Source organism: Elgaria multicarinata, chromosome 5, assembly GCF_023053635.1.
Source record: "Elgaria multicarinata webbii isolate HBS135686 ecotype San Diego chromosome 5, rElgMul1.1.pri, whole genome shotgun sequence".
Classification (NCBI taxonomy): Eukaryota; Metazoa; Chordata; class Lepidosauria; order Squamata; family Anguidae; genus Elgaria; species Elgaria multicarinata.
This window is the reverse complement of record NC_086175.1, coordinates 5,056,471-5,072,852: the sequence shown is the minus strand read 5'-3', so window position 1 is coordinate 5,072,852 and position 16,382 is coordinate 5,056,471. Positions and strand designations below refer to the sequence as shown.

Sequence of the window (16,382 nt, the reverse complement as noted above, 5' to 3'; positions counted from 1 at the left end):
GCCACATCGAAAAGGCTAGAGACCCTCTATCGAGTCCAAGAGGAAGATGTACAGTTTCTGGTCCAACATCCCAAACCTAATTCGATCGTAGTGGAGTCGGCTCAAGGCCACTCAAAGAAGGCACATTCTGCACCCGTGGACAGAGAAGGCAGAAAGTTGGACCATACGGGCAGGAGGATTTACTCCTCTGCCTCTTTGGGCATCAGGGCATCAGCCTACGAGGCTACCATGGCACGATACCAGCTCTTCCTCTGGGAGAAAATAGGATCACTATGTGAACATCTCCCAGAGGACAAAAAAGAGCTGGCACGAGTTTTCCAGAGTGAAGCTTCAGCCATAGCCAGGCAACAATTGTCGACAGCGAAAGGTCAGCAGAGGCAGCAGCAACAACAGCTCCAAAGCAAACGTCAGCCCGACTTCTCTAAGAAGCAGCGGGTTTGACTTCTTTATCCCAGATCCACCTCCCTTTGCGAACCGCCTAGCACCACATTACCATCAATGGGAGTCAATAACATCGGACTCCTGGGTGCTCACTATCATCAACTCGGGGTATGCCATCGAGCTCGATGTCCTTCCTCCTTCTTCGGGGGTGAAAGTAACGGCGCCATCCCCTCCTCTGCTTCTCGAGGTACAGACCCTCCTAGCGAAAGGAGCCATCTCTCCAGTACCTGCAGAGGAACTCAACCAGGGGTTTTTCTCCCGATACTTCACAGTCCCGAAAAAAGATCTGGTAGCGGACATTTCAACCACCCTCAACCTGTTGGTCTCGTTGGGTCTGTGGGTCAACGAGGAGAAATCCATCTTGACCCCACAGCAGAAGCTGGACTTCATAGGGGTAACCCTATCGTCTCGGGACGGGAGAGCATATCTGCCCTCGACCAGAGCAAGCACCCTTCAAGATTTAGCCATCGCTACCGAGAGCCGCCGAAAGGTCTCGGCATGGACAATTCAGAGGCTATTAGGCTTGATGGCAGCTACAACTGCAGTCATCAGGTTTGCAAGACTCAGAATGAGAATATTGCAGGCCTGGTTTTTAAGAACTTTCGATCTTCGACACGATGCCCGGCGAACTTACCTGTCGATCCCGACGCAAGTAAGGGCATCTCTGAAATGGTGGTTTTCGATGTCGACGCTCCTAGAAGGAGTTCCCTTCCAGCAAGAAACTCCTTCGGTAACGATCACGACGGATGCATCGTTGATCGGATGGGGAGCACACTGCGACTCCCTCACAGCTCAGGGCCGTTGGCCTCCTTCCCAGAGGGAACATCATATCAACCACCTAGAACTGCTAGCGGTGGAGAATGCAATAAAAACTTTTTCACAAATGATCGAGGGCCGAAACGTCCTGATCGCGACGGACAACACCACGGTAGTGGCGTACATCAACAGACAAGGTGGGACAAGGTCTCATCCTCTGAATCGATCGGCAATCAGGATTTGGAACTGGTGCATAAAGAGAAATACTCACCTGACGGCGATCCATGTAGCGGGCAAGGAAAACATCATCGCGGACGCCCTCAGCAGGTCTTTCCACGTCGACCACGAATGGGAGCTCGATACCGAAGTAAGAGACGTTCTCTTTCGGTACTGGAGCCTCCCTGCTGTCGATGTCTTCGCTACCGAAGAAAACGCAGCTTGTTCCAGGTTCTGCAGCAGAGCAGGAAGTGGAAAGCACTCGCTAGGAGATGCTTTCACCAGAACCTGGAAAGGAAATCTTCTTTACATCTTTCCTCTGTTTCCACTGTTGACGAAGGTGCTGGCCAAAATCCAGTCGGACAGGTCGGACTGCATCCTTATCACACCGTGGTGGCCTCGACAGACGTGGTTCTCCCACGCCCTTCGACTGTCGGACGGGAATTACATCAGACTCCCGCCGATACCGACACTGTTGTCTCGACACCAGGGCAGGGTTCGACACGCAAACCTGTCGACCCTCAAGATGACGGCATGGAGAATATCATCCATTCCTCCTCTCGTACCAAGGATTTAACTGTAGACCATATATTGTTGGCATCACTAAAGCCTTCAACAAGAAAATCTTACGCGGCAAAGTGGCAGAGATTTCAAACTTTTGCCTTGGAAAACGATCAAGCACCTGAATCTTGCCCTTTGTCATTGATTCTCAAATACCTATTGGCACTTTATCAGCAGGGACTCAAACTCACTTCCATCAGAGTTCACCTAGCGGCTATTACGTCTTTTCATCGAGGCATGGATGGTTTTACACCTTTTGTACATCCAACATCGAGGAAATTTCTAAAAGGACTTAAAAATACGATACCAACAGTAAAGTGTATCGTTCCACCATGGAGCCTATCAGTGGTGCTACAGGCATTGACAAAGAAGCCCTTCGAGGCCATGGCCTTATCTGACCTTAGGCTTCTAACATTCAAGACTGTCTTTTTAGTAGCCATCACTTCTGCTAGACGTGCAAGTGAGCTTAGGGCTCTCAGGATAGATGCTCCTTACACTATCTTTCACAAAGATAAGGTTGTGTTACGCACAGACCCTGCCTTCTTGCCTAAGGTAGTGTCAACCTTTCATCTGTCCCAATATATCACTCTACCAGCTTTCTTTCCGAATCCTACATCACCTGTCGAGTCTGCTTTACATACACTTGATGTAAGGAGAGCTCTTGCCTTTTACAAGGCTAGGACAGAGAATTTTAGAAAAACAAAGCAATTGTTTATTTGTTATGGGGAGCCTTCTAAGGGACTCCCTGTTTCATGCCAGCGTCTGTCACGCTGGATTGTAGAGACAATTGAACTTGCCTACTCTATCTCTAAACTAGAGCTGGTGAAACCTGTGACAGCTCATTCTACCAGAGCCGTCGCAACATCTGTTGCTTTCGGCAGAGGTGTTCCTTTGACAGAAGTCTGTAGAGCTGCAACGTGGTCCACTCCATCCACGTTTGTTAGGCACTACAGTTTGGACACCCGTGCGAGGCAGGACTGCTCGTTTGGAAGGACAGTGCTCTCGGAGATCTTCAGATGATGCACCAACCCACCTCCAAAGATATGTCAGCTTGCTACTCGCCCATATGTGTGATGCATAGAGACCACGAAGAAGAAATGCAGGTTGCTTACCTGTAACTGTAGTTCTTCGAGTGGTCATCTATGCATTCACACAACCCACCCACCATCCCCACTTGGTGGTGTGAAACTTACAAATAACACAGTTATATGTGGAATGTACTTTATTTTATTTACACTCATGTTTATGGGGGCACAATGTCGGACTCCTGTAAACTGAGGTAAGGGCAGGAACCCCATGGACGTGCGCGGTAGCGTGGGGGAGGGGTTCCCGCCAAAAACGTTCCACTCAGCTATAGAAGGTTCCGGTCTGGTCTCTGCGCAGGCGCAAAGCCCATATGTGTGAATGCATAGATGACCACTCGAAGAACTACAGTTACAGGTAAGCAACCTGCATTTACCCACTTAGCCAGGAGTCACCCAGGATTTAAAGCATTGCCCCGACCCTTGTGTCTGCCCTCCTCATAGCCCACCCCTCCCCGAGTCCCTGGGGATAAGCTTGCTAAGGGATGATCTACACCCCTGTTTCCTTACTTGTCAACGGCTTTCAAACCATAGAATCATAGAATAGCAGAGTTGGAAGGGGCCTACAAGGCCATCGAGTCCAACCCCCTGCTCAATGCAGGAATCCACCCTAAAGCATCCCCAACAGATGGTTGTCCAACTGCCTCTTGAAGGCCTCTAGTGTGGGAGAGCCCACAACCTCCCTAGGTAACTGATTCCATTGTCGCACTGCTCTAACAGTCAGGAAGTTTTTCCTGATGTCCAGCTGGAATCTGGCTTCCTTTAACTTGATTAACTTAACCATCCTATATACAGTGCAGCCTTGACTGTTACCTTATATGTTTGACAGCTCAAACACACAGGACTCCAGGCAAGACAAGCTTGTATATTTTTGACGGTTGTAGTTGCACACTTGTGCAACTCTGAAAACCCAAAAGAAATAATAATTAAAAAGTGGTGGCCTCTCCTTCATTAGAAACATTTAAGCTGATGCTGGAAGGCCACCTATCAGAGTTGTGTCATAGTGAATTTCCTTCATTAGCAACTTCATCCAGGTGATTGAGCAGACTGGGAACTCTTTATGATGGCACGCCATTTTTGAAAAATTCACATGGAAAACGTCCTGTTTATGATCAAGCATTGGGTTCCTTCTCAAGGTGCTTCCAGCATTTCACCACATTAGTTAGGACATAGGTTTGCCAGTTTTCTTCCCATGGTCTTCTGATGAGATGGAAGCGCGTGGTTATTTCTTGCGCTCAATGTCTGTGTTTAGATGGGGAAAAGCATGTTTTATGCAGGGCACGGCAAAGGGGGCTGAGCTTTTGCTCACAAATGGGTTAGATGGATTTTATCAGCTAGTCATATCAGTGAAGATAAAGCTGACTAGCAGTGTGTTCCTAAGCATCACGCCCATTGCACAAGAGCTCAAGTGTTGTCTGCAGCAAAGCGATGTTTCAATAATAGACGTGTATTATAGACGTGGAAGGGGCCCACAAGGCCATTGAGTCCAACCCCCTGCTCAATGCAGGAATCCACCCTAAAGCATCCCTAACAGATGGTTGTCCAGCTGCCTCTTGAATGACTCTAGTGTGGGAGAGCCCACAACCTCCCTAGGTAACTGATTCTATTGTCCTGATGTCCAGCTGGAATCTGGTTTCCTTTAACTTGAGCCTGTTATTCCGTGTCCTGCACTCTGGGAGGATCGAGAAGAGATCCTGGCCCTCCTCTGTGTGACAACCTTTTAAGTATTTGAAAAGTGCTATCATGTCTCCCCTCCATCTTCTCTTCTCCAGGCTAAACAGGCCCAGTTCTTTCAGTGTCTCTTCATAGGGCTTTGTTTGCAGACCCCTGATCATCCTGGTTGCCCTCCTCTGAACACCAAGTATCAGTTAGTTACTTGGTCCTTGCCACCACCATTTGTAAAATACTGTGCCATGAACATGGATATCAGAAAGGAAGCTAGCGTTGGCAGAACAGCAAAGTATCTTCACCTGAACAAGCCTCAACTCCACCAGCTAAGAGCTCCCATATGTGGGATTGCAAAAGGCCATGAAAAACAAAACAGCTGCACTTACCTGCAATGGCTTTTCTTCAAATGGCTCTTCGCAGTCGCACAACCCGTTCACCAGGAGTCTCTTATTGGAGTTAAATATCTCCACATCTGGTGGAAACTGAGCAGATGAAATGCTGATCCCAGCCTTTGACTGAGGTGCTTGACACGAAAACCATTAGTCAAAGGGAGGTAAAGGAACGCCTTAGGCTGAAAGTTCTATGAATTGGCTACTAAGGATGATACATTGATGGTGCTGTATAAAATGATGATGATGATGATGATGATGATGATGATGATGATGCACAGATGCTACATGTGGGATTGCAAAAATAGCTTCCCAAACAATAGTGGTTACCGTCTTTGTCAGTATAATTTTGTTAGTATAACTTACCAGAACAATCCTTAAAGAAACAAGAGTTAAATGTCAATGCTCACCTCATGGCATAAGCAACATTTTAAAATTTAGTAAACTTCAAAAATGGGATAGTAGAAGACAAAGGGAAGCACATTATTGTCAAGAAGCGTTTCCTTCCTAGATAACTGTCAGTATCAGGCTGGGGAGGGGATTCTCCAAGACTCTTCAGGAGTCCAGGATGGATCTTCTCAGGAGCTTATGAAGCAGAATGCTCAGAGGCCATCTTCCTCCCACATCTGGGAACTCCGCCTTTGTCCGAGGGGGAGGGAACTTTGGCGTTGACAGACCCTAGAGTCCGCCACAAGCAGGCAGAGTGAAGAGAAGGTGGGAGGTGGTCCTTTAGGGTAGTTATTCACCAGAGGCTTCTCGCAAAAAAACTCAACCTCCCTGAGATAAATAGCCCGTAGCAGTTAGTTGATAGGCAACTGCCTTGCTTTGTTAGGCTGATTAAGCGTAGAGGAGAGCTCCTGGCATTCACACTCCCATCAGGTGTGATGTTTATTTGTTGAATAAAGTTTTATGGATTACATGGCAGACCTCTCTGTTGTCTGGCATCTCTGCAGGAGGGCTTGGAACCAGGGCTTGGCAATATAGCTGCTGAAAGGGTTAGGGCTTTGGGGGAGTTTCCTTTAGTTTTCTTCGTGTTCCTTCCCAGTCTTCCCAGACATCACATCAGATTGGGGAGTGTGGCTGGGGGAGGGGTAAGGTTGCATCGGAACAGAAGCAGATGGAGGAAGGATTAAGCCGCAGGTTCGCTTACCCTTAGCTTTGCTTGGTAAAGTGCCGACCAGTGTTTTCATGCCTGTGTCTGCTGCTGCCGGTGCAGTTCCACTCTTAGGCTGTTCCCACACTGATCAACAGATGGATTTATATAATGGGGTCTATCAGGGCTTTTTCTGCTGTAGATCAGATGGACAACATCAAAGTAGCAAGGTTAGTGTTCTCCCTACTTCCATTAAATTAGGTGCTCCATTTCTGAAAGAATGCTTTTTCTGCTGCTCCCTGAAAAGGAAAAGTATCTGGAGATATTTGGCAATAACGGGGAAGCAAAATGTAGTACCATTGTTTTTTCTTGGGCTGTCTAAAGAGAGATGGGTACAGTACTTCCTTGCAGATACAACTGCTTCAGATGAGATTTCCATTTCTAAAATGTGCTATACAAACTAGCCACCTTCAGAGACTTAGGGTTACTTCACTCATTATGTGGCAGCAAATGTGTGTTCACTACAAACTTTTTTCTTTTCTTTTGCAGGTCTGGAGCCTCTAACACCACCAAAACCCTTAGCAAAACAGATACCAAAGAAGACCTCTGTGGTGACCTCCCATTTCCTACCTAAAAGAAATGAAGAAGAACTTGATCCAACCTGTGCCGCTGCAACATGGAAAATTATGCAAGATAAACTGCCTAAATTACAGACTCCAGATGACAGGTTGATATACACGTTTAGAAGTCTTACCCCTGTGCATTTAAATCCAAAACAGTTAATTGAAACTGTAATGGAAATATGGCTGGCTATAATGGTTATATTAATTTTTGGGAATTTTGAAGAGAACTTCCAGTGTTTTAATGTTATTTATACCAAAGTTCTCTAGGCAGTTCACAACATAAAATATAAAACCATTTGAAATTGAAAATCAAACGTGTGAAGTTTGAAAATTAATTGAACAACATGCTGTAAAAATTCTGAGGCTTTGAATTTTAGAACAAACTATTACCCTAATTTTTGTTGTCTTCTCTTTTCTGGAATATTTGAATTCAGATTAATTTTTAACTAAGTAAAAAATAGCTATTCATATGATGGTGATGGCATAGCACAATTAGATTTGACTATAAATGTAACTTTCACTGCAGATAGTCGCCATTTTTTAAACTTAAAATTGAGATATGCATAGCAGAATAGTTTTTTACTATGCATATTTCACGGACCTGGTTCACATGCAATACCAATTCCTGAATTGAGGCTGTGCCAGAGTGAGCAAGTGTGTTGTCCACTTCTGCTTTGCACCTGCTTTCATAAACAACCCAGTAGTGCCCCGTTCTGGGTTCACATGTTACATCGAGCAACTCAGGAAGGCTATTTGATGTGACATGCAAACCTAGAACTTGTGCTGTTAGGGGATAAACAACCCTGAGTTTTAACCATGGGTTCAAACTCTGAGTTGTTTGGCCCCCTGGGTTTGCACGTCACATAAAATAATCCAGGAATGGGAGTTCCTGAGTTGTTGATGAGAGCCGAAGCAAAGCAAACGTGGTGAGCAGGCGGGAGGCAGCGTGCTCAGTTGGTGCTGCATGGCCCAAACTGACTGTAAGTTGTTTAACCCCCAGTCTCATTTTCAAGTATACCTGTGCCAACATGGAAGTTGAGAATGCACAAATGTGTATATGTATAAATCTCAATATTGCTTTCAAATCAAGTTACACGTATTGACTAACTAAAAGCAAATAAAAACAATATCGTTTATAAAACAGATTGAAAATTATTACTGTGACGGGGTAAAAGGAGTTTGAACTACGTTTGGGGGGTTGTATTTATTGCTGTCTGCCCACTGAACCAAAACCGCTGGGGGGACAGATTTTCCCTCCCCTTTCAACCCTCCACGCAGCCCTCAAATCTGCTCTGGATAGTTGGGAGATTCTCAGCAGATTTGTGGGTCGAGAAAGAGGAAAGTAAGAGGAGGTCCTGTTTTTTATCTGACATTGGATGTGTATCCCTATGTTTTAAGTCTCCTGTCTGACATGGTTTAGGTTGGCTTTTGCAGCATTTCTGCTCTTCTTTGTACTGCTGATTTGTTAAATACTTCATAAACCTCAGAAAGGTCAGTAAGAACTGTGCTGAATATATGATGCATCTGTAATTCCTTGTTTGTAGTAGACATGTTTCACATCCAATTTGATATGGTAAGTTACAAGCAAATTTGAGTGGAAATTGTTGAAATTTTGTTATAATTTTTGGTAGTGAAGTTGTCATATACTTGTCTCTTGATTTCTTTTCTTTTATCCTGCACATTTAGAAATTCTGAACAATCATCTTCAGAGGAGTCCAACAATAAACGTGAAGAAGAGAAAGCCAGGGCTCCTCTTGTGCCTTTTGGGTTAGATATTTTCTACTGGGGCCAAGAACAACCAACATCTGGCAACATTCTTAAGTAAATACATTCCAACATTTTTTTCTAAAACAGTTAAAAGTATTTGATCAAGTTCCAAAGGAGCTTCTGGCTCGTAGTTTTGTACACACAGGAAAATGCAGACTGGTTGCAATTCCATCCATTGGTGCAAAAGGAGCTTTTGACCTCATGTATTTGGGGTACCTCACATGGTTCCTCTTAGAAATAGGAGTGAAGTCTTCCTCAAAGTGAATCACTATACTCAAGTGCTACATGATTATTTTAATTGATGATGTGAGCCATGAGCTGGAAGGCAGGATATAAATATTGTAATAAAAAATGTAACTTATTTAGATCCGAACATTATTTAGGTGCAATCCTATACACACTTCCCTTGGAGTTCCCATTGAACTCAGTGGGGCTTACTTCTGAGTAGACATCTGTAGGATTGTGCTGTTAGTAATCTTGTATTTAAAAACTTGGACCACAATGGAAAAGAGCTGAGGAGGAGGAGTGTGGAAAATTTTAGACAACAGATTCCAATTCAATGATAAAAACACCACCAGCAGCCAGTTTAAGACCAGAGATGAGGTTATCTCATGTTGGCTTGAATCCACATAGCCAGGAAATTGGAAGTTTAGACTGATGCCCCATGATCCGTGAGGATGATGTGCAATATCACAGATTGTGCTTGCTTACAACTTACCCTTCATGCACCCACATGGATGCCCCATGTTATACTGATCCTATATTGCCTTATGAAGCATCCAAGCTTACTGTTTTGCTAGAGGAATCTTCCTGGGAGTTGACCCATGCCAATTTGTTGCTTACATCAGAAGCTGTCAGGTGTCATGTCTAATAACCCTACTGCCCCTGTCTTGGGAGAAGATGTTTCAGGTAATCAATCAGAATCAGATTCAGAACTAGGAGATGCAGCGCCAGACACCAGCCAGCCTGTACAGTCAGCCCTCTCCAGAGCTTATCTCCTCAAGGCCAAATCCTACACACTCGGTGGGAAGTGAGGTTTTTCCCCGGAGGTGAGCGTCCTGACAAGCTAGCTGATGCTAGGGTCTGCTGGAAGCTCAAATGCACAGCGCGGAAGGAAAGTGTGAGAAAGTCGGTTCAATTACACCAGAACCTGCCTCCGCACCAGGCGCTCTGAAGTTATGGGTGTTTGGGAAGTGGTTTCCTATTCTTCTTGAGTGGACAATTGTCTCGCTTAGTTTGCATAGTTTGCCCTGGGGGGAAGTTTCCAAGAGGGTAGCCTCTCTTCAGGTAGAAGAGATGTTTGTTGCTTAATAAAAGCTTTGTGGATTACTTTGCAAGCCTCATCATTTGCCTCCCATCGAAAGCAGAAGTTTTCTGAGAAACACGACAGCTTGTCAGCTCAAGAAGAATAGGAAACCACTTTCCAAACACCCATAACTTCAGGGAGCCTGATGTGGAGGCAGGTTCTGGCGTAATCGAACCAACTTTCTTACGCTTTCAGCAGAAAGAATCAGCGTCAGCTAGCTTGTTGGGATGCTCACCTCTGGAAGAAGGCTCACTTCCCACCGAGTGTGTAGGATTTGGCCTTGAGGAGATAAGCTCTAGAGAGGGCTGACTCCCAGCTATGGCATCGCCCGTGAAAGCTTCCTCCCCCACTGGTACAGGCTGGCTGGTATCTGACGCCACCTCCTCTATTTCCGAATCTGATTCTGATTGATTACCTGAAACATCTTCTCCCAAGCCAGGGGCAGTAGGGTTAGACATGACAGCAGGATAGGTTAAATATTGAGAAGAAATCCTCTCCTAGCAGTAAGGCCCCATATAGCAATACAGGACCAGGACAACGTGGGGAATTTTGAAAATTAATCTTATACAATGACAGTCTACTGAGTTCAGTGTGCCTGATAAGAACTGATATAATACACTTCTGCAAGAACAAGCTGGAACTTCTGGGCTTTTTTTTATTAATGCAAAGTATGTTCTCCCCCCACCCCCTTTTTTAGCACATTCATAATTTCAGAGCAACTCTAATCCAAGCTCTGGATATTTGTTAAACTGAGACTCCTACCATTCCATGACCCTGTGTTTCCTTGCATCCTCAGCAGCCATATTTATAGGATATAGTTGTCCTGGCAAGGAGCAGAGGCTCATATTAGTTGATGGTCTGTCCCAGCCTACTTTGTCTATATGCACTGACAGCTTTGATACAGTATTTGTTCCAATAATGAAAGCAAGTGCCTGCATATCCACTTTTGTGTGGTGTTAAGCAATAGCCTTCTGTTGTTTTCTTGTTAGTATTATGGAGATATTATTTGCTGCAGTTCTTATCCTGACACAACAGCTGATACTCAGATCAATAATGGAAGAGATGACATTTATCTAAATTACAAGTAATTAGCAGAACATTTCCTAAACAAGCACCTCAACTGTTTTGGCTTGGCTTACTAGCTAGCCATTGTTTAGGGTTGCTTCTCTCTCCTGAGTCCTCTAACACATATGCAGCCCTTGAAGGAGGGGCAGAATCTTGTTTCATTGCCTGCAGTGCTTTGAAGTACACAAGCCATGCAAATATCTCAACCTTACCCTAGTGCCTGTGGAGGTGTTGGGGAAGAGGCGTCGTGCCTTCTTTGAGACTCCACAGGAAGTGAAACAAGACTGTAACCCTCTGTGCATGCCAGAAGTTTTGTAGGGAGGTGGCTTTTCATTCTGGGAGGGGCTTTTGCAGAAGCGCAGGAAAAGTGTCTTACACGGTTTTTGTGTTCTGTAAAGTGAGGACGAAAGAGAACAGGCCCCTTCGCCCCACCACATCCTCTGTCGTTCACAGAGCAGTCGAGGAGGGAGGAACGTTTGTCATTGGCGAGCTGACAAGGGGTTTTGTGGAGTCCTTCTCATCTTTTAAACTATAGCAATATGTTGTATTGCTATGATAAATATTGTTTTGTGCTATATAAAAGGATAAGAAGTAATGAGGCCTTGTAGGTGAGATGTATACTCTATGCAGTAATAGCAGTTGCTTTTATTTTAAAGTTCTTCTGTACAATTATAAGTACTAGAGAGTATTTTTTAAAAAAAGAAAAAAAGAATCAAGATTAGCAGTACATGATAATTTGTGCCAAACTCCATATTCTGTATTGCAAAGATGTTGAAATGCTAGCTTCCACAGATACCTTAAACATACTGTACACTGGTGAAATTTGAAAGGTAAAGAATTTAACATTGCTCCTTCTTAATATGTGATTTCCCCCCCCCCTTTTTTTTTTCTTCTTTTTGCACAGAAGGTAAACTGTTGTCTATTGGTCCACCTGGTTTACAAAGTAGACTATATCATGAATAAGTTGATATGACTGGGTTCGGATGACACAATCATCAATGGTTGTTTAAACAGTCTACGGTAGACTAAATAGTCCACTGTTGACTATTGTGCCATCTGGCATGTCCCTTGCCCACACCACGGAGGGAAAGTCGTGGTGACAGGGGATGCTAGGAACTCCTGCTGCTTCTTGAGAGCGGCAGGAGCTCCTAGCATCCCCCATCACCAGCCACCAGCACTTTACGGCGAACAGAGGACAGTGTGCAGGAAGAGTGAGGGCATCCTCCTGCGTCCATTCTCAATTTGTTGCTATGCCAAGGGTGGGGGGACATTGTCAGGAGAGACTCTCCTGACATCGTCTCTCTCCGCCCTCGGTATAGCAACAAATGGGCAAGGACACGTTGCCCAGGGGTATGGTATTCCTCCACAACGCATCCTTGCCCATGTGTTTCAAGGCTGAGGGCGCAGAGAGACGATATCAGGAGGAAAGAGGCAGTAGTGCAGATTGAGATGATGTTGCTCCACACGTCTTCCTCCTCCTTCACCGCCGGGGCCATAGAAACAAGGAAGGGTAGCAACCGTTGCTAGAGCCGCCTTCTTCTTTGTTTCTATGGCCCCAGCAGATGGATCTCCTCAAGGTGATCTGTCCGCTGGTTCTTTCTACGGTTGCGGTGCGTCTCCCCCCACACTGTGGCCACCACAAGAATCGGCAAACAAAACAGCTCCCCTGACAGCCGGAAGGAGGTGGGGCAGCATCTCTCCCCCTTTCCGCCCCTCCCCATGGAATGACTGGAAAGGGGGAACCAACGCTGCCTTTCAGTGGGGGGTGGGGAGAGAGCAATAGCCAACCCTGCCCTTATAGCCTACTCCACAGATAGGTTATTAGCATGTTGCTCAAGTGCAACATGCTACTAGTCACCTGTGGAGTGGACTATAAGGGCAGGGTTGGCTATTGTGTCGTCCGAACACACGCAGGGAGCACTTTGTGGGGTTTAGTTGCATTAACGTCAAGGGAGACCAAAACATTGAATTACTTCACACATGTCTGATTGTTAGGAAATGTTCGTTTAGTGTGGTCCCTTCCATTGTGAAGGTTTCTGAAGCACTTTGGAGCAGTCTCTACATCGTTAATTACACAGCAATGGACAGATTGTTGCAGAAGTTATGCTACTAATAAACCATTTTAGAAAACTAATATCAAAAGGGGAAATTATAGATGACATAAATAGTTGGTAACTTTCAAGAGAAAAAAAATACTCTCAGTCCACTAGAGGGCATAAGAAGTTACCAGCAACGTTATGCAAGATTGCCTCAAACATAAAAATCGAAAGCAATAACATGCTTCCATTTGCCATGTCCTCTTTAAAAAAAAATAAAAAATCCCTCAGCATACATATCACTACTAAGCAGTTTTAGTAAAGGAACTACTTTCATTGTAATTTTGAAAAATTCAATAGCCATCCATAATAAGTAACTACATTTTTTAGAAACAGGCTTCAAACCTGTAACAGACACCAAAGGACCTGTTCACGTCATCATAATTCAAGGGTTGTCGTCCTGCATTTTGTCAGCCCAGAGCAGTTTGTCTTGTGCTAACATCCCGTCGGCTGGAACAAGGCATTCCAGAGCATTTCAACTGCATGTCCATATACTGACCGAGAGCTGATGAACACGTGCAGTAGAATCTCAGACTTCATTTTTTTGAACTTTACCACATCAGAATCCAAGTGGTGGATCTGTTGATTAGGAAAGGGGAAAAAAACTCTATATGCACAGAAAAGCGGACCGGTACTCAAAGAGTGCTCATCAGTGGTTCTTCATCAACTGGAGGGAGGAACGGAGGCGGTTCCTGAAGGGCTCAGTCCTAGGTCTTGTGCCCTTCAGCACTTTTGTTAATGACTTGGAGGTAGAGGGTTATCACATTTTTAGATGACACAAAATTGGTTGAAATAGCTAACGCTTTAGAAGACAGAAACAGCATTCAAAATGGTATTGATAGGTTAGAAGACTAGGCAGAAAACAACAAAATGTAATTTAACAAAGTCAAGTGCAAATTTATTTGTTTAGGAAAAAGAAATCAGAGGCACAATTATAAGGTGGGGAATACCTGCCCTGGAAATAGTACACGTCAAAAAGATCTTGGAGTTGTAGTCATTCCCAAGCTGAATATGAGTCAGCAGTGTGATGTGGCTGCAAAAAAGGCAAATGTGTTGTGTGGCGGGCTCCGTTGGTTATCTCACATGCTTACAGAGTAGCGAGGCAAGAGTGCCAGAAACCTCTGCCGCTCTTGCACAGCGGGGCTCTAGAGGCATAGGAAAGAATTCTGTCCCGGGAAGCGCTTGGGGAGCCGCCAATCATACCGTCCCTTGGTGAGGTGCCACAATGGTCAGCACCCCATGCGCTTCCCAGGACAGGCACATGTCATCCCTGGCTGGGCGCCACCAATCGCAGCACCCCAGGTGTTCCAAGGGAAGGGCACGTCCCTTGCCTCCACACTCTGCTCATTCCATCCCATCAAGCCGATTTCCAAATGGTTCTCAGGGCGGGGCTTGAAGGATGTCTCCTGCAGCTTGACGTGTAACGTCAAAGAGATATCCTTCCCACCATGTCCTCCTCATTCACCAGAAAGTGCTGGGGATGGGGGGCGCTAGGAACTCCTGTCGTTGCTCCCTGACCCCAGCACTTTGTGGCGAATGAAGGTGGGGTGCAGGAGGAGTGAGTGCATCCTCCTGCATCCTGCCTTCCATTTGTCATTTGTTGCTATGCCAAGGGCAGGGGCATAGGACACTCTCCTGACAGCATCTACAGTATCTTCGCCCTTGGCAACAAATGAGGAAGGAGGTGTTCCTCAACACCTCCTTCCCTGGTGGGGCAATAGAGACAAGGAAGGGGGTGGCATTGCTATAGCTGCCCCCTTCCCTATTGCTATGGCCGCACGAGGGAAGGAGGCAGCACTGTGGCAAGAACCAGCGGGCGGATTGCCTCCCCTGTCAGTGGAGGAGACCCACCTGCCAGTTCTTGCTGCAGCGGCCATCGCCGGATCAAGAAGGAGGTGGTGCATTGATTTGATCCTATCTCCTGCCTCCACCACCGCTTGCTTCTCCAGCAAGGTCTGCAGCCCTCCCCTCAATATCAGCGACAAAACAAATGGGAGCCCCGCATTGCGTGCAGCTCCCATCTGGCTGCAGCAAGAAGGAGGCAGGGGAGCTTCCTCTTGAAGAGATCTGCCTGCTGGTTCTTGTGGCGGTGGCTGCGGAGGGAAATGCCCCACTGCCGGAGCCATCAGAACAAGCAAGGGGATGGCTCGAGCCGCAAGAGCCGCTTCCTTCCTTGTTTCTATGGCTCTGGCAGTGGCGCGTTTCCCTCCACGGATCTCCTCAGGAAGGGAGCTGCCTGCCAATCCCTGCAGCCATGGAGGGAGATGTGCCCTTGCAGCAAGAAGGAGGGGGAGCTTCTCTTTGCCCCTCCCCACAGTATGTAGCGGTGCCCAAGGGGAAACCATTCAGTGGGCGCTGCAAAGAGGGAGGGAGAGAGTGAAAGCCAACCCTGCCCTTGTGGTCTACTCAATGGAGGATTTATTTCCATACCGTCCAAGTGTGTCCTGCAAATTAGGGGTGTGATCCTCTTCGCTTAGAATCGGAGAAGCAACAGCAAACTGGGGTGATCTGCCTCCCCTACAGGCAGAGGAGAAGCGGATCGGGGGGCTGGAGAAGCATGGCGAAGAGAAGCGACCATAAGCGGAGCGCCCCTCTTTTCGCGGAGCGCTCCGCCCGCCATTTTGGATTTTTTCGCCCATAGGATTGCATTGCGGAAAAGATTAGTGGATAACTTTTTTGTTTTTCAAGCTAACTATTTGAAACACGCTGTGCTTAGAGAGTCGTGGGTGGGGGTCATTTTGAATTGTGGTTTGCTTGCTATAATTTTTTTAAAAATAGGGTAAAAAAAGCGGGAGAGGTACCTTTTTGAAGTGCTGAGAGGCAGATTCAACTCCCAGTCATGATCACCTGATGAAGCATCCTCCAATCCCAAAGTTGGAGGGGGGAATAAGCAAAACGGGATACTTAGTAACTTGGGATACTGGGAAACTTTTCTTTCTTAGTCTCTGAACGGACTTTTCCCAGTGTTTTTTTTAAACAGTAGCCCCACCAAATGCACAAACACAACCTGAAATCATATACAAAGCAAATAAATAACAGATAGAAAACACAGCACTGCTACGCACCCTAACCTTGGTGAACAACTGAATAGATGTGGTGCAAGGGGATGAGCTCCCCTAGGGCATGTGGACGTGCCCAGTGCACACACACTGTCCTGTCCAGTTGGAAGGTCATCCGAACCCTCCAAAGATTAAATAGTGTAGAGCTATGCCTGTCATGAGTTGAAGTGTCAGGTAGCTTCTTAAAGACTGGTATTTACTTAGGGCCAGTCAAATTGGCATAATTCCCCCCCCCCGGGCACGTCCACTTTCCTCTTACT

The 16,382-nt window shown here is 46.0% G+C and overlaps 2 protein-coding genes across 4 annotated transcripts in view; one reads left to right on the top strand and one right to left on the bottom strand.

Annotated features, from left to right (window-relative positions):
* The window catches only part of CTBP1 (C-terminal binding protein 1), a 426,424-nt gene that overhangs the window by 350,365 nt on the left and 59,677 nt on the right, over positions 1-16,382 (bottom strand). The gene's annotated exons all lie outside the window — the stretch shown is intronic.
* The window catches only part of UVSSA (UV stimulated scaffold protein A), an 82,229-nt gene that overhangs the window by 37,247 nt on the left and 28,600 nt on the right, over positions 1-16,382 (top strand). For both annotated transcript variants that reach the window (XM_063125923.1, XM_063125922.1), the window contains exons 9-10: positions 6,756-6,933; positions 8,516-8,650. In XM_063125923.1, the coding sequence (XP_062981993.1) occupies positions 6,756-6,933; positions 8,516-8,650 (313 nt within the window). The remainder of the gene's footprint in view (positions 1-6,755; positions 6,934-8,515; positions 8,651-16,382) is intronic.